The 21,788-nt window shown below is 44.2% G+C and overlaps 1 protein-coding gene across 2 annotated transcripts in view; it reads left to right on the top strand.

Annotated features, from left to right (window-relative positions):
* The window catches only part of IGLON5 (IgLON family member 5), a 766,795-nt gene that overhangs the window by 397,850 nt on the left and 347,157 nt on the right, over positions 1-21,788 (top strand). For both annotated transcript variants that reach the window (XM_077456585.1, XM_077456584.1), the window contains exon 2: positions 17,919-17,997. In XM_077456585.1, the coding sequence (XP_077312711.1) occupies positions 17,919-17,997 (79 nt within the window). The remainder of the gene's footprint in view (positions 1-17,918; positions 17,998-21,788) is intronic.

The following is a 21,788-nucleotide window of genomic DNA, read 5'->3' as shown; positions in this document are numbered from 1 at the left end:
CTATGGGTTCCTTGAGCAATGAGCAATTTCTGCGTCTCAGATAAGTTTCTGATGACATCATTGATCTTTTTAGCTATCTATAGCAGGTAATTCTTCCCAATGACCACAAGTGTAAGGAACATTCTTCCCACTGACCATCACACTAATGTGTTATGAGTTGTAGATATAGTAATTTTTACCAGGGGTTCCCTTAAAGCTGTAAAGTTATTTCAAGGGTTTTGTTGAAAAGGTTGAGAAAGGCTGGTCTAAAGTAAGTTGTAAATGACAAGCTAGGTACAAATCTTCGGTGTGTTAAATTATTACTGAGCAAAATTAGCACGGATTTGGTGGCTTACAAAACAGGGGGCACCACTTGAGCTGGGGTAACTTAAAGTTGAGAATCCATGAATAAAAACTGGAAAACAGGCAAATTGCCCCATTGCCCATGCTCATCTTCTCTCTCTTGAAGAGAAATGGTTTCTTTGCATTGGGCCCACTTCATGAAGTGTTGGATGCTTGGTTCCCGTCTGCTCTCTGTGGTTTCTCCCTTTGGCCCCAATGGCTATACACGACATAGTAGTGACATATAAGTCAGTAGAATGGCAGTAGAAACAGCACAGAGCGGGGGATGCAAGCTTTCAAAATTTGCATAGCTGTAAGTGTGTGTTGAATGTGAAGATTCTTAAGACAGCTATAACTCTTGAGCAGAGCGAGGATTGGAGGAACAAGTGTTGGGACGAGTGAATATCAACCCTCTTAGGCGCGGACTGTTCGCCCAACCTTGTCCGCTGAACAGTGTTTGGGCGGACAGTCCGCTCGTGTGTGGGGCTTCAGCGGACAGTTTCAGCGGACAGTTGGCCGAACAAGGTCTTACGGAAATTCCGAAAAACTGTCCGCTGAAACCTTGTTTCAGCGGACTGTTCGCTCGTGTGTAGGCTTGTTCGGCCAACTAAGTCTCGCGCATGCTCAGAAAGGATTTCCACGTCGGAAGGTTGCATTGCAGTGTATAGGACGTCGTATTTTTCGTCCCGTCGTACGTGCCGTTCACGTCATCGCGCACGGTTTCAGCAAACTGTTCGTCCGTCGTGTGTGGCCATGTCCGTCCATGCTAAGTTTGAGCGGACTGTTCGCTCAAACTGTTGGACGGACAAAGTTGGGCCAACAGTCCGCGCGTGTGTACGCGGCCTTACAGATGGTGCTACACCCAGCGATAGAAACATTTGCTGAATGATGTACTGATGATGAAATTGCTTACCTCCATCTAAGGCTGAAACCTTATGGTCCATGGAAAAATGATTGGCGGTAGGGCCGTTGTGGTGACATTAAAAGGGACAAAATGAGCGTGGCTTATCTTTAGTGGGCTTGGATCAGTAGACATGGCAAAAACCAATGCCATCCAAGGAACTAAGCTAGCTTAACCTCTGTCTTCTCTTCTAAAAAGTCCAAATGTTATTCTGTGATTTTTCCAGCTTACAACAGTGCTAAAATGATGTTTCCTGTACAATGTACCGGAAAATCCTCCCAGTCAGCCAGTTTGCTGCCTCCTTTCCTATGGGCTTTCCATTGAAACAAATGAGTTCAGCCGACTTAAAGGATTTTACAGAAGAGGCTGTGTGGCAAAACACACAACAAAGATCTTAGTAGATCGGGGTTACGATTAAGAAAGTCCACTTTCAAAAAGTGCCCTTTAGGCCTTGTTCGCACCTATGCATTTTTAGTGTTTTTTGCATTTTGCAGATTTGCACTACAGAACGTCTTCCATAGGAAACCATGTTTAATGGACTGTAGTGCAAATCTGCAAAATGTAAAAAGCACTAAAAATGCATAGGTGCGAACGAGACCTTAATGATACCGTGATGAATACCACTAGGCTTGATTCACATCTATGCATGTTGCTTTTGAGTGTTTCTGCCGTGCTTTTTGCGGTGCTTGCCGCGTTTTTGGACATGCATTTTTACCGTGATTTTTATATTTTTTTACACTGTATATAGCTGGTTGCTAACGAGGGGGGCGAGAGCCGGTCGCCATGTATTTAACAACCGATGAGTTATCAGTTGTCAGCGAGCTTCCCGCTGAATGTAAAAAAAAAAGAGTTTCTGGCTAAAAAAAACGAAAAAAAACAAAAACAGGATGGGGTCCCCCCCAGGTTCATACCAGGCCTTTGGGTCTAGTATGGATTTGGAGGGAACCCCCATGCAATTTTTTTTTTTTAATGGCGTGGGGTCCCCCCAAAATCCATACCAGAATCTTATCCGAGCATGCAGCCCAGGAGGTCAGGAAAGGGAGTGGACAAGCGAACGGCCTGCCCCCTCCTGAACCATACCAGGCCGCATGCCCTCAACATGGGGGGATGGGTGCATTGGGGCTGGGGGGCTCTGCACCTCCCACCCCAAAGTACCTTGCCCCCATGTTGATGGGGACAAGGGCCTCTTCCCGACAACCCTTGCCCCGGTGGTTGTCGGGGTCTGCTTATTGGAATATGGAAGCCCCCTTTAATAAGGGGGCCCCCAGATCCCGACCCCCCCATATGAATAAGTATGGGGTACATTGTACCCCTACCCATTCACTAAAAAAAAAGTAGTGTAGTGTTAAAAAATACAGTATACAGTTTTTAACAAGTCTTTTATTAAAAATCTTCTTCTTCTTCTCTGCTTCTTCCTCCGGTCTTCCTCTATCTTAGGGGCGGCACAGTGGTGTAGTGGTTAGCACTCTCACCTAGCAGTAAGAAGGGTCGCTGGTTCAAATCCCAACCATGACACTACCTGCCTGGAGTTTGCATGTTCTCCCTGTGCCTGCGTGGGCTTCCTCTGGGTACTCCGGTTTCCTCCCACAATCCAAAGACATGCAGGTAGGTTAATTGGCTTCTGTCCAAAATTGGCCCTAGTATGTGAATGGGGACCTTGGATGGTCGGCTCCTTGAGGGTAGGGACCAATGTGAGTGTGCAATGTACAGGGATAGGGACAATTGTAGACACTCCCTGAGGTTGAACTGGATGGACTGGTGTCTTTATTCAACCTTACTAACTATGAAACACTATGAAACTATCTTCTCCCGCATCTTCAACCCCCAGTCTTCTGCTTCTCCCGCTGCTTCCTTGACCACTCACAGCGCCGGAGCCGCAAACCCAGAAGAAACACAGAGGGCAAAATGTCAGCTCCCCCTTGGAGCATAAATATTTCATAATGAGCTAGTATGTGGTGCATACTAGTGCATTATGCCTTTGCCTTACAGTTTTGGGGGGTTTTTTGTGTTTTTTTTTTTTCCATGTGTGGGTATACAACCACTTTAAGTAATGTCATAAATAGAACTAATACAATTATGTCTTCCCCTATTAAATGAAGCAGGAAGGCTTTTGTCAAATTTTTATTTTCTTGAAAAATAAATAGCTGTGATCTGTAGTCAGATGAATGCGAAGATTGAAAGTCACATCACAATGTCAGGAAAACCCCTTTATTAGCTCTTCTATATGCGGAGGTCTGGGCTCCCGGAGCTGACAGTACAAAGCAATAGAGGGGAGCACGTGTCACAATTTCAATTACCGGGCTGAGACACTCTGCTTTTGTACAGAAATCTTACCCTCCGATATAATCACAAGGTCACCGGCTCTATCTCAATCCACTTTACATACCTTGCCACATCACAGGCTGTCGATCAATCTCGCTCTTCTGTCTCTCTATTAGGCGCGCAGGCCGGAGCCTTGTTCCAGCTCAATCATTGTTTAGCTGACTGGTTTTGCGCGCTCGTAGCCGGTAGCCCCGGTCTCGGTGCTGATTTCTCCCTCTTTGTGTGTGCCGCTTAGCTCGCTGACCTTATTAACTGTCTCGGCTTTGTGTGGCCCCTTCATCCCGACAATGCTCTGCTGAATATCTTCATTTTTTTTTATACTTGGAGAGGGTTGAAAAAAGGGCGCCTAGCAACACGGAAAATCAATCAATGAACAGCTCATCTTTAGTCTGATTTTATACAGTTCTTTTAGCTAGGCTGAGTATCGTGAGAACAAATATGTCTGTGTATATATACAGTATCTCACAAAAGTGAGTACACCCATTACATATTTGTAAATATTTTATTCTATCTTTTCATGTGACAACACTGAAGAAATGACACTTGTCTACAATGTAGTGTAGTGAGTGTACAACTTGTATAACAGTGTAAATTTGCTGTCCCCTCAAAATAACTCAACACACAGCCATTAATGTCTAAACCGCTGGCAACAAAAGTGAGTACATCCCTAAGTGAAAATGTCCAAATTGGGTCCAGTTAACCATTTTCCCTCCTCTGTGTCATGTGACTCGTTAGTGTTAAAAGGTCTCAGGTGGGAATGGGGAGCAGGTGTGTTAAATTTGGTGTTTTTGCTTTCACTCTCTCATACTGGTCAATGGAAGTTCAACATGGCACCTCATGGTAAAGAACTCTCTGGGGGTCTGAAAAAAAGAATTGTTGCTCTACATAAAGATGGCCTAGGCCAGTGGTGGCGAACCTTGGCACCCCAGATGTTTTGGAACTACATTTCCCATGATGCACCACTACGCTGCAGTGTAGTAGAGCATCATGGGAAATGTAGTTCCAAAACATCTGGGGTGCCAAGGTTTGCGATCACTGGCCTAGGCTATAAGAAGATTGCCAAGAGCCTGAAACTGAACTGCAGCACGGTGGCCAAGACCATACAGTGGTTTAACAGGACAGGTTCCACTCAGAACAGGCCTCGCCATGGTCAACCAAAGAAGTTGAGTGCACGTGCTCAGCGTCATATAGAGAGGTTGTCTTTGGGAAATAGACATATGAGTGTTGCTAGCATTGCTGCAGAGGTTGAAGGGGTGGGGGATCAGCCTGTTAGTCATAGACCAGTCTCAGACCATATGCCGCAAACTGCATCAAATTGGTCTGCATGGCTTTCCCAGAAGGAAGCCTCTTCTGAACATGATGCACAAGAAAGGCTGCAAACAGTTTGCTGCAGACAAGCAGACTAATGCCGCATACACACGAGCGGACTGTATGGCGTACTTAGTCCGTCGAAACACATTTCAGCGGACAATCCGCTCGTGTGTGGGCTTCAGCTGACTTTTTCAGCGTGCAGTCTGGCGTACTAAGTATTTAGGTTTTTTCGAAATTCTGTCCGTCGTACTTTGGTTTCAGCGGACAGTACGGTCGTCAGTATGCTAGTTCGACGGACTAAGAATGGCGCATGCCCAGAAAGGATTTACACGGCGGAAGGGTGCTTTGCTGTGTCTTGGACTTCCTATTTCTAGTCCCGTCGTACGTGCTGTACACGTCATCGCGCAAGCTTTCGACGGACTGTTTGTGTATCCGTGTGTGGTCAAGTCCGTTCAGTGGAAAGTACAACAGACTGTCCGTCGGATTGTATGATGGACTAAGTACGCCATACAATCCGCTCGTGTGTACGCGGCATAAGGACATGGATTACTGGAACCATGTCCTGTGGTCTGATGAGACCAACATAAACATATTTGCTTCAGATGGTGTCAAGCATGTGTAGCAGAAACCAGTTGAGGAGTACAAAGACAAGTGTGTTTTGCCTACAGTCAAGCATGGTGGTGGGAGTGTCATGGTCTGGGGCTTCATGATTGCTGCCGACACTGGGGAGACAGTTCATTGAGGGAACTATGAATGCCAACATGTACTGTGACATACTGAAGCAGAGCATGATCCCCTCCCTTCAGAGACTGGCCTGCAGGGCAGTATTCCAACATGATAACGACCCTAAAGACACCTCCAAGATGACCACTGCCTTGCTAAAGAAGCTGAGGGTAAAGGTGATGGACTTTGCAAATATGTCTCCAGACCTAAACCCTATTGAGCATCTGTGGGACATCCTCAAACGGAAGGTGGAGGAGCGCAAGGTCTCTAACATTCACCAGCTCCGTGATGTCATCATGGAGGAGGGGAAGAGGACTCTGGTGGCAACCTGTGAAGCTCTGGTGAACTCCATGCCCAAGAGTATTAAGGCAGTGCTGGAATATAATGGTGGCCACACAAAATATTGACACTTTGGGCCCAATTTGGACATTTTTAACTTAGGGGTGTACTCACTTTTGTTGCCAGCGGTTTAGACATTAATGGCTGTGTGTTGAGTTATTTTGAGCGGACAGAAAATTGACACTGTTATACAAGCTGTACACTCACTACTTTACATTGTAGACAAGTGTAATTTCTTCAGTGTTTTCACAAAAAAGATAGAATAAAATATTTACAAAAATGTGAGGGGTGTACTCACTTTTGTGAGATACTGTATATATATATTACTCACTTTTGTGAGATACTGTATATATATATATATATATATATATATATATATATATATATATATATATATATTATTTTTTATTTTTTCAAATTTTAGGTTGGTTCTATGCCTATGCAGTGCATTAACACATGGAATCTTTTGATGCATTGTCGGTCATTAGAATTGCACCCCTTCACAAAACTAAAGTAGATGCCAAAGCATTTATGTTGCTGTTGGCACCTACATTGCATCACTATCTTGGCTTGAGGAAGGGACCCTGTGAGGCCTCAAATAACGTCAGCAGGATTACCATATGTGATAATTTTTTTCACATTTAGACCCCTTTCACATGGGTGCCTCCACTAAGCAGAATCCGCTTGCACAGCAGCGTATCTCTCTGCTGATCCTCGCTGAGCAGTGCGGACACAAAGTCCCGCTCTCCTCTATGGGGCAATCAGATGGAAACGTACAGGGTGGGGAATTGGACCGCCATCAATCTTTTTTTGGCAGAACAGTTTTGGAATGGATGGTAGCGGGTGTCAGTGGACATGTGTCAGTTTTCCAGGCTGACCTGATCGGACCCTCCAGTCTCTTCTATGGAGCGATTGACACCCCATCTGAAAGGGACCTTATTTTGAAAATATGTATTTAATATTATTATTAAAATTATTTCTATTAGTAGTATTTTTTTTTATTATTATTTATAAATTTATTATTTATTTGTATTTATTTTATTTATTCTTTTTTATTATATTATATTATTTTATTTGTCTTATATTATTTTGCTTTTATTATGAATAATAATATTAATTTATAAACACCAATTAAAATAATAAATATTTTACAAATAAATAATAGACATGCAGATAATACAAATTAAATACATAAATAATATTTAATAAGCTGAAAATAAACATTCTTGGATGGCTGGTGACTTTCTGCATTCCTATTAGGATTCAACATGACGCCATCTGTTATAGTAATTTCACGCACCCGCTATTTATATTGGTCGGGCAGTGTACGGAGTGCAGCTCACACACAATCTTTATACAGTTGTTAGTGCACATGTGGTAAGGCACGGCAGTGGAATTTTATGGGGTGAATTGCTCTCGAAAGATAAAATCCAGCCATAGCTGGAAAAAGTTAGAACCTTAATTAACTTTTTATTGCTGTGTTCCCATTTCGGAGATTTCCCCTCACCTCCTACTCAAGTGCTAACCTTTCCATACTCGAAAAATCTATTTTTCTATGGAGTTGTGCTGCACATCTACCTGTAACTCTGTTTTTAAAATATATATATATATATACAAGGGTTCTTCAAAAAGTTTCCTCACTTTTTTAAACTCTATTAAATATAAAAAAGTGAGGAAACTTTTTGAAGAACCCTCATTCGATAATTAGGGTGACTCTCTAGTTCAATACCATCAGCCCTAGGCATCTTCTCTATACAGAACATGCCTTTGGCTTGGTCTATAATGTATTAGAGGAAATGTGGAGGAGACACACAGTAAATCATCTGGTGTTCTACCTGTAGCGCCCCTTAAACTACGGTTGTTGAAATTTAATTTTTGATCTCCCTGTAGGCAAGGAGAGTACTTATAAATAAGTTAGGTCTACTCTGGGGTCTGTTAGTATGGGCTCAATTATTTCCCCATATCTCCCAGGGTACCCTGGGACATAGTGGCTGGGAGTATCATGACCCCAGCCAGCTTGTTAATATTACCCCAGCTAATCCCTGGTCAATATGGCAAGTGACCAGCAGAGGGCTGAGGGGGGTATAAATAGGCTGGAACCCAGAGCAGAGGTCTCTTGTTCCTGGGACAGTAAGAACCTGCCTGAGGGCTGTGGCAACCCTTGGAAATTTACCTGGAGCTGAAAGCACCTCTTGTGAGGTCCCAGCTATTGTTTGGCTGGGAGACCCATGTTCTATGGTCTATCCTCCTGGAGCATTTACGGAAAGCCTCCAAAGGATCCAGGACACCGGCAACTGGAGTACAGAAGTTGCTTGACCGTGCACATGGCTGCATGGTGATCAGGAAACAGTGAGTACCAGCCTTCTGAATCAAAATACTTTCGTTGGCTTTTCTGGGAGATCAGCAGTTAATATTTGTATACTCAGGACTGTATTCCTGTTGAGGTGCCCCTGTTTTTTATACATTTGAAAGGGGAAGCCTTCACCCTGAAGTGCAGAGTTAGTGTCCTCCTTCATGTTAATAGTTACTGGAGTATCCCTAGGCTCACCCTCACCCTATCCAAGTTCTACCCCCCCCCCCCCCCAAAAAAAGAGCTGCCTAGCTTGTTTACTGACTCAAGTGTGCCTATGGCAAATGTTGTGTGCCTTACTGTTGTGTGCCTATCAGGGAATGAAACTCGGGATCAAACCGCAAGACCAATCCCGTCTGTGCACTACATATGAAAGTTGGCAACCTCATTATCCCTTAAGACATGCTCATGCCTCCAGCCTTTCTTGAGCTAATTTAGCAGGGATGATATTCCAAGTGTATGATAGGACACCACATTCCAAGTCCATGGTAGGACACCACATTCCAAGTCTATGATAGGACACCACATCCCAAGTCCATGGTAGGACACCACATTCCAAGTCTATGATAGGACACCACATTCCAAGTCCATGATAGGACACCACATTCCAAGTCCATGGTAGGACACAACATTCCAAGTCCATGATAGGACACCGCATTCCAAGTTTATGATAGGACTCCACATACAGTGAACTGCAGATAACTTCAGCAGGAAATATGAAATATAACTAGCGGGAGTCTTGATGACCCCAAAACTACCTCAAAGAACAAGAAAAGTCAAGGAAAACTGTGCACTTTCTGTCTCGATCTTCCTGAATTTATAAAAAATGTACATTTTTTAAAAAAAACTCTACCCTTGGAAAGTAAGTGCTTGCTTTGTGTTTTTCTCGAAGCCGAGGGATTGCAGCTCATCCAGGCAGGCCCAGGACATCCAGAAATAAGAGAACGCATCCAAGCAAGTCTTAATTCAGTCATCAGTCAATGCCAGTAGGCAATTAAACATAACAGTTTTATACTAAAGCAGGTCATAAAAATTAACATGCAGCCGGTGCAGTAAATAAAACAGGAAGACACAAAGGTTAACGCTAATGTCCACATAAATATTTGTCACGTGAGCTACACTAGAGATACTGCAAACGTCAGTCGTTTAGAGTCCATTCCGCCTGTAACCTTTGTTTATTTAATTGTTTAATTTGTATATTTTTTTTTGTCATGTAGACAAGAGGGTCAAATGATTTCTTGCATATTAGAGGGCTATAGCCCAGGGAGAGTGCCTACCATGCATTGTGACCATAGATCAGCCTTTCTCAACCTTTTCATCACAGAGGAACCCTTGAAATAATTTTCCAGTTTCAGGGAACCCCAGCTCATGATACATTAGTGTGATGGTCAGTGGGAAGAATGCTCCTTACACTTGTGATGAATTATCCCCCTTACAGAGAGCTAAAAAGATCAATGGTGTCAGTGGGAACCTATCTATGAGGCAGAGGATCGAGATGAGTATTATCCTTATGATGACCCAATTCAAGAAGCTATCTCCCCAATTTGGTGGATTTCTACAATTCTTGAGGTGACTCGTCAACAGACACACTGCATTCCTTTACCCAATAATCATGGGCAAAGTGATCACCACCACACCATCAACATCATATTTGCCACCATAAAAGCAAACAACTTTCGGGGGCCTCGGGAGACACCTTCCTTATGAAGGCAGTGACTACCTATCTCACCAGCACACCACAAATCTGTAACTTAACATCCAAACTTTTATTCAGGTGATCACAGTAGGGGGCAGTGTTTCTGGGCTATGCAAGACCTTTTTACCGCATGCCTGAGGAAAGGGTCGTGCATGGCTCCGAAACTTTGTCCTGGTTACGTCATAGGCCAAAGTATGTATTGATAAAGCACCATGGATCTTTAAGCTAATGTCCAAATGTTTACTCAGATGATCACACCACAGTGTTAAGGTCAGCTGCAATGTTTCAGGGCCACACAAGTCCCCTTCCTCGGGCATGTGATGAAAGGGTGCCTTGTGGCTCAGAAACATTGCATTCTACCACTGTAGTCACCTGAATAAAGATTTAGGCATCCTAGAGATCCATGGTATGCTAGCAATATACACTTTGACCTATGATGTTACCAGCCCCCAGCTGATATTTGCTACAGCACCTGGTTACTTCTTGCCATCTCCAGGAACCCATGCAATGGACATTGCCTAAGCAAGGGGTCCCCTGTGGCCCTGAAACATTGCTGTTATGGTGGCAAAAAAAAAGACTCAGTTAATATTGATAACGTGCCAGTGATTACTTTGCCTGTGAACTTTCCTGATGGCACCGCCTTCAGTTCACTATAGCACCCACTGATGGTCTTCGACTATAAGGCGTGTGCTGGAGTCGATTTGTTTTTGGCTTTAACCAATAATGACCGAGCACAGAGGCCACGCTCTCCCGCGAGTTCACAGGCAGTTGTGCATTTTTCTGATAGCAGTTCTCCTTTAAGCAGTACACATTCCGTAACCACCTTTTCTGTACAACACATCTGCCTCACTCCCTCCTGGGTGCGCGGAATGTCACAGTGTAACGCACCGTACCTCCCTGCCCTCTTCTCCCTCTGCCATGCTACGCTGCTCCCTGCCACATTGTAAACACCCACTGCCTTTGTTAGAGTTTCAGAATAGATTGTTTTGGCCCTGATATATTGAATATTCAGTGCAGCAGGGCTCACCGAGAATTCCACTAATTATATCCTGACATTGGATTCTCATAAACCATGTCTGAGGGTGCCGGCTGCATAACTATGCCTCCGAACCTTTGGGACCAGAGAATGGAAGGGGGGGGAGAGAGAGAGAGGGGGGGGCTTGGAACAAGGCAGATGGGACAGATAATGACACAAACAATGCTAGGGGAAAAAATGTAATGTATAATAAAAAAATAAATGTATTTATAACATTTGTAAATAGTACTATATATATATCATTGTTCCATCACTTCCTGTTATAGGGTGACAACTCCATGTCCCTGTCCCCCTATAACAGGAAGTGACGGAACAATAGAGACTACTCATGGCTGTTTTAATGCGCATTAACCACTTCAATACTGGGCATGTTTTCTTAGTTTCTGTTATAACATTTTGCAAATAAGTAATTTTTCTTCTTCACTGATGTGTGCTGACAAAGCTGCATTGATAGGCACTGATAAGGCTGCATTGATGGACACTGATGAGGCTGCATTGATGGGCACTGATGAGGTTGCATTGATGGGCAATGATGAGGCTGCATTTATGGGCACTGATGAGGCTGCATTGATGGGCACTGATGAGGCTGCATTGATGGGCACTGATGAGGCTGCATTGATAGGCACTGATGAGGCTGCATTGATGGGCACTAATGAGACTGCATTGATGGGCACTGATGAGGCTGCATTGATAGGCACTGATGAGACTGCATTGATAGGCAATGAGGCTGCATGGATGGGCACTGATGAGGCTGCATTGATGGGCACTGCTGAGGCTGCATTGATGGGCACTGATTGGCACCAATGAGGCTGCATTGATGGGAACCGATGAGGCTACATTGATGGGCACAGATGGGGCTGCATTGATAGGCACTGATAAGGCTGCATTGATGGGCACTGATGAGGCTGCATTAATGGGCACTGATGAGGCTGCATTGATGGGCAATGATGAGGCTGCATTGATAGGCACTGATGAGGCTGCATTAATGGGCACTGATGAGGCTGCATTAATGGGCACTGATGAGGCTGCATTGATGGGCAATGATAGGCAACACTGATGGGCGGCAGGAAGTGATGGAACAATGATCTGCATGGCAGGATCACCAGGGATCATTTTTAATGAAAGCTGTAGACTTAAAAAGATTAAAATGTTCCTTTCAAAGTACATGAACACGTTAAATATTTTTTATGAGATTTTTGTGATTGGGATTACATCTACTCTAACCTTTTTTATATTACCAGAACATCATTCAAAGCTTAGTGACAGTTCGGCAATTGCTTTTTTTTTTTCTTTTATAAATCTAATTAAGCATGCTGTTGTTTTTTATCACAGTACGGAGGGTTTAGTCATGCTGTTGTGTAAAAGAAAATATGGCCAAAATTTGAAACAATACTTTTTTGCCGATCCTGCCAGAAAAAATAAAAAATAAAATAATGTGCACATGTGTCATATCTTATTTTTGTTTCCTGATAGCGAAATAAAAAAAAATTAGAAGCGAGCGTCTCTTTTTCACAGATCAAATTGATTTGACGGGAGAGAGAAACGAGCTAAAAAGATAGAAGAGTTTTATTTAAAGGGCAACTTTAGTCAGAAAATTAAAATGGTTCTAAAGCCTAAACATTTTTTACCAAAATGCATTCCTTATATTAAGGTAAAACATTTTTATTTTTAGGCATCAGCACCCCCCCCCCCCCCCCCCCCCGTCTTTTACCTACCTGAGCCCTTTGTTTAATCCAGCGCTGTGCACGTCTGCAGCCCTTTTCTCCCCTCACCTCCAGGTCTCACTGGCTTTGCTGGGACATAGGCTCTTGCTGCTGTCGAGGGGTGGGAGGGGCCAAGTCCTGCTGTCTGTGTCAATGGATGCAGCAGCAGGGCTCGGGACATAGACATAGGCACTGGGCGTTGAGGAGGAGCCAGGAGCGCCAGCGGGGGACCCGAGAAGAGAAGGTTCAGGGCTGCTCTGTGCAATTCCATACATATAAAACATTAAAATACCGTATTTATCTGCGTATAACACGCACAGGCATATAACACGCACATTCATTTTAAGAGAGAAGTTTCTGGAAAAAAAAAACAGAAATTTTAAATAAGGCACTTTGAAGCAAAATAAGGGTCAGTGCCCAATCTGCAGCCTCACCATCGCAATCAATGAAGCAGCCTCACCATTGCCATCAATGAAGCAGCCTCACCATTACCATCAATGCAGCAGCCTCACCATTGCCATCAATGCAGCAGCCTCACCATTGCCATCAATGAAGCAGCCTCACCATTACCATCAATGCAGCAGCCTCACCATTGCCATCAATGCAGCAGCCTCACCATTGCCATCAATGAAGCGGCCTCGCCATTGCCATCAATGCAGCGGCCTCGCCATTGCCATCAATGCAGCAGCCTCGCCATTGCCATCAATGTAGCCTGATCGATGCCCATTTGCAGCCTAGAGGGGACAGGGAGGGGGTCAGGACAACACCGACAGATTACATACAGAGAGAATCTCCTATGATAGACAGTGCAGTGGTCCAATGGTGGCCCAGGAGACGGGACTTCCTATTACCGAGGCCGCCAAGTAAACAGGAGATTATCACTGTATGTAATCTGATGGAGCTCATCTCGCCCCCCAGCCTGTCCCCTCCAAGGCAGCTAAAATTTAAGTATTTCAACTCTGCTGCCATGGACAGGCAAACAGAGTTAAACTTACAAGGAGGGTGTCTTATCTTATCTCCCTGATATTCTCTTCTTTCTCCCTCATCTGCAGCCTGTGAACTTCAGCACTGTTAGGCCCCTTACACACAGGGCTGGCTCCACTGTAGTCCGTCTGCTCAGTGGGGAATCTGTCCACTGATCCCCGTTGAGCTGATCTACTCTGCTTAAGCAGAACGAACACAGACACAGCCTGCTCTCCTCTATGGGCGGTTGGATGTAAACAGAACGCTTGTCCGTTTACACCTGACTGCCATCTAATCCACCAGATGGATGTGGAATGGATCCCCATTCATCAGTTTTTAATGGATAGGATCGAAGGTTGGTGGGTGTTAACGGACGCACAAAATGGGACAAGATGTGTCCAATGACTCCCACCACTCCATAGAGGAGACTGGAGGGTCTGATCGGGTCTCCCTGAAAAACTGAAAATTGGCCCGCTAGTGTGAAAGGGGCCTAAAGCATCTGTCAGCCTTCCTCTCTATCTGAGCCAAGACTATGGCTTATTGACCTCCCATTTGATGGTGCCTCCATAGCTCAGGATCAAAGCCACTTGGTAAAGCCAGCGGTATGACCCCAGGGGAGATTTTACTGGAGGGTCTGATCAGGGTCTCCCTGAAAAACTGAAAATTGGCCCGCTAGTGTGAAAGGGGCCTAAAGCATCTGTCAGCCTTCCTCTCTATCCGAGCCAAGACTATGGCTTATTGACCTCCCATTTGATGGTGCCTCCATAGCTCAGGATCAAAGCCACTTGGTAAAGCCAGCGGTATGACCCCAGGGGAGATTTTACTGTAAGAGGGGCATTTTTCCCACCGACCTCCACTGAACTGATTATAGTTGGAGTTTTCTGACATCTAAAACATTATTTCAAGGGTTCCTCTGGAAAGGAAACGTTGAGCAAGGCTGCCTCCTGCCTGCGTTCACAAAATGTCGGACAGAGATCAGCCCCTGCTGCAGCCTCTCACCTTGTGACCCCCAATGTTACAATGTACAGTCTGTTTGAAATTGAGGGACAGTTAACATGTGGAACACTCTTGTATGATGTTACTTGTCAGGAATTTATGGAGATATTTAGGGCTCTTTTTTTTTTTTTGCTCGTTCCCACACATCGCATTTTGAAATGAATGGGCTGCCCTATCTGCATAAAATGCGCAAAAAAAAAAAAAAATGTTGTCACGATTTTTAAAAATGCGCTGCGCCAAAATGCATGGTACTGCGGCACCATGTGTTTTGGCAGGCGCGGACACACACTTGTTTACTAGAATCGTGGGGGGTGCCATTAAGAATTAAATTAATGGTACCCATGCAAGTCTGCAAACGGCGGTGCATTTTTGTGCGGTACGGGAAAACGCGTGGTTTTGCGCGCATTCCTGCAACGCACTTGGGGTAAACAAGCCCTGAAAATTCCACTGTAGACTGCCAGCTATAAGCAAAGGACAGGCCCACTTTAAATAGTGTATTGCAGGTCTAGTGTTACAGCATAGCAGGCGTCCCTCGCCATGAGAAATGCAGCAATTTGCAGGACATTTATCAGCCCGAGAAATGCCCCTCCTCCACGCTGGCACAAGGGCCCTCTCTAGACATCCATCATCGGCTGGTCATAAACAACACAGCCCAATACCAGGAAAAAATTATTTTTCGTTTATATTTTCAGGCAGAGTATTTATTACGGGGCGCCGGGATAAGACTGTACTGATTCCAGACATAATATACAACTCAGGAAAAAAAATATCAAATAAAGACGGAACGCGTTCGGTGCAACAGAATCGGCGTGTGGTTTGCTTAATGCTTGTTTATGTCTCGATTCGTTCATCGGTGCGCGTCGTCGTGCGCTAATCAGTTCGAGGCTGGCTGTTGTTACATAGTTGCAAAAATTCCATCCAGTTCAACCAACATGTTGCTTCGGAGTTTGTTTTATCGCTTTGTGTTCTTTGCTTCTGATTTTAATTGATGATTAATGATTTTTGGGTCAAAGTGGAAATGAACTCAACAAGCGAAGATTTGCCATGTTATAGAGAACATTTAATAATGTTAATTGGGTGTAAGCAGTACACTGAAAAATGTACAGTTTGTCTGGGGCTCCCCCTTGAAATACAGTGCCTTGAAAAAGTATTCATACCCCCTGACATTTTCCATATTTTGTCATGTTACAACCAAAACTGTAAATGTATTTTATTGGAATTTTATGTGATAGACCAACACAAAGGGGCACATAATTGTTAAGTGGAAGGAAAATAATAAATGGTTTTCAACATTTTTTACAAATAAATATGTGAAAAGTGTGGGTGGGGGGGCATTTGTATAGCGCCCCCCTGAGTCATTAGTTTGTAGAACCGCCTTTCTCTCCAATTACAGCTGCAAGTCTTTTTGGGGAAGACTCTACCAGATTTGCACATCTAGAGAGGGACTTTTTTTGCCCATTCTTCACAAAATATCTCGAGCTCTGTCAGATTGAATGGAGAGCATCTGTGAACAGCAATTTTCAAGTCTTGCCACAGACTCTCAATTGGATTTAGGTCTGGACTTTGACTGGGCCATTCCAACACATGAATATGCTTTGATCTAAACCATTTCATTGTAGCTCTGGCTGTATGTTTAGGGTATTTGTCCTGCTGGAAGGTGAACCTCCACCCCGGTCTTTTGCAGACTCTAACAGGTTTTCTTCTAAGATTTCCCTGAATTTGGCTCCATCCATCTTCTCATCAACTCTGACCAGCTTCCCTGTCCCTACTGAAGAAAAGCATCCCCACAACATGATGCTGCCACCACCATGTTTCACAGTGGGGATGGTGTGTTCAGGGTGATGTGCAGTGTTAGTTTTCCGCCACACATAGCGTTTTGCTTTTAGGCCAAAAAGGTCAATGTTGGTCTCATCTGACCAGAGAACCATCTTCCACATGTTTGCTGTGTCCCCCCACACTTCTCGCAAACTGCAAACAGGACTTCCTATGACTTTCTTTCAAGAATGTCTTTCTTCTTGTCACTCTTCCATAAAGGTCAGATTTGTGGAGAGCACGACTAATAGTTGTCCTGTGGACAGATTCTCCCCCCTGAGCTGTGGATCTCTGCAGCTCCTCCAGAGTTGCCTCTATTTGATCCACAAATTCCATGACGTAGGCGTGTGCGGGGGGGGGGGGGTGCTAGGTGTGCCTGGGTACATCCTAATCACTATGTGCAGTGCCGATTCCCCCTCCTGGCCAGGGTCCCCTCCCTCCTTGGTGTTGCACCCCCCCCCCCCAAAGTGTTGCTGGCTTCCCTCCTCTCTGTGGGGGACGTTTCAGGGGAAGTGGCTGGTAAATGTGTCTTTTACCGCTCCCTTCCTTTTCAAGAGCAGGTACCTATTTTTCATCACCTCGGCAATCCGAGCAGAAGTTCAGTCCCTTCCTCTTGCCTGCTGCCTTCTGGGACTAGTCACAGGTCCCTGAAGGCTGCGGGACCATTCACAAAGCGAGGCGTGGTTCGCGCATGCACACTGGGAAGCCAGCTGTGAAGCCGCAAAAGGAGTAACAGCCAACTTTCCCACACTAGACATGTCGGCACCAGGGAATTGAAGACCCGTCTCAGGGGAGGACAGCACTGGATCCCTAGACCATTGAGTGTCCTTTTATTTAAGGTCAGCAGCTGCAGTATTTGTAACTGCTGACTTTTATTTTTATTTTTTTTTAGGGGGGGGGGGGGGGGGGGGACTAAAGATCTGCTTTACTAAGATGGGACAAAATATTCCATGTGCATTGTCTCCCGGGGGAAAGGAGCACATTGTTAAAAAATAAAGTAAGACTTCCTTAAATAATGAGATGTTCTGTCATTACCTACAGCGCCACCTTTAGGCTTAAAGTGGTTAATATGAAACATCCATATGCAACATGTCATAATCACTAGATACATTTATAATGAAAACTTTTCTTTTCTTTTTAATTGTTATTTTTATAGTATTGAATTCTATAATTTGCATATACTTGACACTATTATATGATATAATTGTCTACATTTTTGGGCATTGTCAGCCTGCCATATTTCTAACAAATTTATTTTTCTCTCTCTTCTTTCCCTTTTTTTTTTTTCTCCTCCGCTTGTGTTCCATAAACGCTGCCCCCCCCCCCCCCTCCATCCTCTGCACCTGGAATGTCACCCCCGCTCATGCCCTGTGCCCTACCTGTCACATGTGGTGCCATTCTCCCTTCCTCCCCCATCTCCTGCACCTCCTTATCTCTCTGCCCAGTTCTCTTCGTGGAATGCTCAGAGCTGGTCCCGCCAGATGGTAATTACACCGCCTGTCAAGGGGATAATGTCACTCTCAGGTAAGTGCCGGCACCTTCTGTCACCAGTGCAGCTAATAAGATGTCTCCCTTTCCAAAGGGAAGCCGTCACGTGTGCGCAGCGAAGACTCATGTCAGATTATTAGTGTAAAGTTTTCCCTGAAAGTCATTTTTTTTTTGGAACGATTGTACTTGCTTGTTGCTGCATAAATTTATGGTCGGCGTTCGCTCTGCAAAAAAGTGTACATCGATAGAAATAGCCACCTTGCTGAGCAACTGCTGAGATAAAATCAGTCACAGGACAGGTCACCAAATATGTATTTATTTTTATTTTTTGTGGGCCTAGTACTGCATATGGATGTGATCTGGTCTGTCGGTAGCTGTTTACAAACAGTTTTTTTTTTTAACCACTTGACCTCCGAAAGATTACCCCCCTGTTATGACCAGAGCATTTTTTGCCATTCGGCACTTGCACTACTTTAACTGGCACTTGCGCGTAGTGTTGCCACCTCATCCCTTTAAACTATATTATATAATATTAATTACACAGGTTCTGTGGCTGATCAAAGCAGGAGTCCCGCAATTTCTTTTTTTTTAAAGTCAGCAGCTACAAATACTGCAGCTGCTGACTTTTAAAATAAGGACACTTACCTGTCCAGAGCGCCCGCGATGTCGGCACCCAAGGCCGAACCGTACCTCGGTCCTCGGATGCCACCGCCGCCATCTTCCAGCTTCACTTCCCCTTGTGTGTGCCAGCAGACAGCGCGGTGGGATGGGAAGGGGGCGTAGATTCCCGCGGGAGTCTATGCCCGGAAGTGGATGCAAATACCTGTATTAACATCTAGGGGCGATCAAGGGGTTAAATGTGTGTCTAGCAACGTGTAATATATGTGGTGCTTTTACTTAGACTGGCCATACACCTATAGATTATCTGCAGATTTTCTATGGTCAGATGGAAAAAGTGGAACAGATTCCTTCATCTACGCTGAACTGGGTGGATGGAAGTATCTTGCTAGTCAGCCTCGCTGGCTCTCACAATACCTGAACATTCTGATTGGGTGCCAGCATTGTTTAGGTTGAGAGCCAGCGGGGCCGACTAGCAAGATACTTCCATCCACCCAGTTCAGCGTAGATGAAGGAATCTGTTCCACTTTTTCCATCTGACCATAGAAGATCTGAAGATAATTTATAGGTGTATGGCCATCTTAAAGTGGTGTTGCCACCAAAAAAATAAAACTACTTAAAATTCTTAAAAAAAATCAAAAAAAATAATTGGCAAAAAAAAAAATTTTTTACTCACCTCTAAATACCGGTTGCTAGGGGGTCCCTCGTAGTCTGCCTTCTTCATTGCCCGGGCTGGTGACATCACTTCCCCTCACGCCGCACATTCACCTGGGACCTGTCATGTGTCCCAGGTGACTGTACGGCGTATCACGGCGCCCTGCGCCGCTCGCGCATGCGCAGTGGGTGCCCGGCTGTGAAGCCACAGCCGGGTGCCCACAGTATGCATGACGGCGCCGCGAGTGGAGCGGGGAGCGAGGGGGGGGCTTCGTTCCCCCGCATCGCTGGACCCTGGGGCAGGTAAGTGTCCGATTATTAAAAGCCAGCAGCTGCAGTATTTGTAGCTGCTGACTTTTAATTTTTTTTTTTTTTAGGGGGTACCCCACTTTAAGTAAAAGCACCACACATTACACGTTGTTAGGCACACATTTAACCCCTTGATCATCCCTAGATGTTAACCCCTTCCCAGCCAGTGTCATTAGTACAGTGACAGTTTACAGTATTAGCACTGATCACTAGACATGTGCAAAAGGAAAAAATTTGTTTAGTTTCGTTTCGTTTTAATTGGTTAATTCATTAATTTCGTTTAGTTATATTCGTTAACTTCCTTAAATTCGTTTTCGGATTTTGTTTAGTTTTCTACCGAATTCGAAAAATCGGCCACATTCGAAAATATTTCAACGAAATTCGAAAATATTTCTACCGGATTCGAAATGATTTCAACATGATTCGACATTATTTCAACCACATTCGAAAATATTTTGTGACCCGACTTTAGGGCCATGTATCTCGGGGTCACTTGATGCTAGACACTTCAAATTTGGATATGTTGTAGTGCTAGTATTATTGTGTTTACATACCAAATTTGGGGTTTCTAGCTTTAAGTGACCTCGAGATATGTGGCCCCAAAATCGGGTCGCAAAATGTCATTCTCTGCTCTAATAACTAATAACATAATTTCGAATGCATTCGAAATTATTTCAACATGATTCAACATTATTTCAACCGCATTCGAAAATATTTTGTGACCCGACTTTAGGGCCATGTATCTCGGGGTCACTTGGTGCTAGACACTTCAAATTTGGATATATTGTAGTGCTAGTATTATTGTGTTTGCATACCAAATTTGGGGTTTCTAGCTTTAAGTGACCCCGAGATATGTGGCCCCAAAGTCGGGTCACAAAATATTTTCGAATGCGATTGAAATAATGTCGAATCATGTTGAAATCATTTCGAATGCAGTTGAAATAATTTCGAATCATGTCGAATTCATTCGTTATATTTCTTTCGTATTCGTTGTAATTTTTTTTTTTTTTTTTTTTTTATTCGGACATTCGGATGCATCCGAATGTCCGAAAGATGCAAAATTCGGCCGAATTTCGATTCGTTACGAAACGAATTGCACAAGCCTACTGATCACTGCATTAGTGTCACTGGAGATATCAGTTAGTCAGTTAGTGTACTCCCGAGCCAGCTTAAGCGATCTTGCTGTTTTTTTCCCTGCTTTGCAATTAGGAATAAACTAATTAGGAATACTAGGCATCCCAGCTCTGCTATAGCTGGGACCTCGATGAACATCAGCAGACTCCATCAGATATGCCTCAAAGGGGAAGCAGTCCCTGAGGTTGGAACTTCTCCTCCAAGACAAGAACAAGGCTGCTCCACACTCGCCAACTATTTATGCTCCCCCCAGCCACCTATTGGGTGCACCTCCCCAGGGATTGACTGCAGCACAATAAATATTCAAGCTGCCCATTTGACTCTCCCAGCCCTCTACATTCTGGACGCCTTCAGAATGCAGGGGGAAGCAATCAAACCTGAGAACTGGAACAGCCCAGAGAAATCAATAGCTGCCCCAATGACCACAGAGGAGCCAACAAATACTAAATCGACCTATTATCCTAGAAACCTAAGTAGGAGAGTCCTACATCGCATGACTTTGGTAGATCTAAAGTTAATTATACAGGGGTTGTATAGTCAGATTGCAACTTGTATGTAACACAAACTGATACAACTATTTACATCAAATGAATCTTTAAAAAAACAAAACTAAAAAGGCTATAAGGTTCTTCAAAGAGTGTATCATTTACAGTGAAGTGTACCTGTCACTGAATTCACCAAGAAAGGAGCTATTTATCACATCGGGCCAATGGGAAGCAAGGAGCGGTCTGAATTTCTCGGCAGTTATTGATGATTCCTGACAGCCTGAAAGGGAAATTTTAGTAATGTTTTGTATGTGAAAACCACAAAATGGCTTTTGTAGCAGTATTATATGTTGGATCGATTCTTTAAATCAACATGGATTTTTTTTTTTTTTCTGGGAAAGCCATGCACCAGTGGAACACAGCGATTTCTTTTTTTGGTATATGGACATCATGTGGTCATCATGTGCAATCTCAGACCACAATCTCTTGTGGTTCTGATACTCAATAAAGCAGAATTTCCATGGGATCCCATCTATTGGTGGGCTTCCTGAGAGGTGGACCCCTATGCTAATAACCCAAGACTGGGACAAGAAAAAACTACCCTTGGAGTGGACACACAAACACTGC

Source organism: Lithobates pipiens, unplaced genomic scaffold, assembly GCF_037356315.1.
Source record: "Lithobates pipiens isolate NorthernLeopardFrog02 unplaced genomic scaffold, aLitPip1_a1.2 Scaffold_27, whole genome shotgun sequence".
In the NCBI taxonomy this organism is placed as follows: Eukaryota; Metazoa; Chordata; class Amphibia; order Anura; family Ranidae; genus Lithobates; species Lithobates pipiens.
Note: the sequence above shows the minus strand (reverse complement) of the source record. Positions and strands in the feature narration are given on the sequence as shown.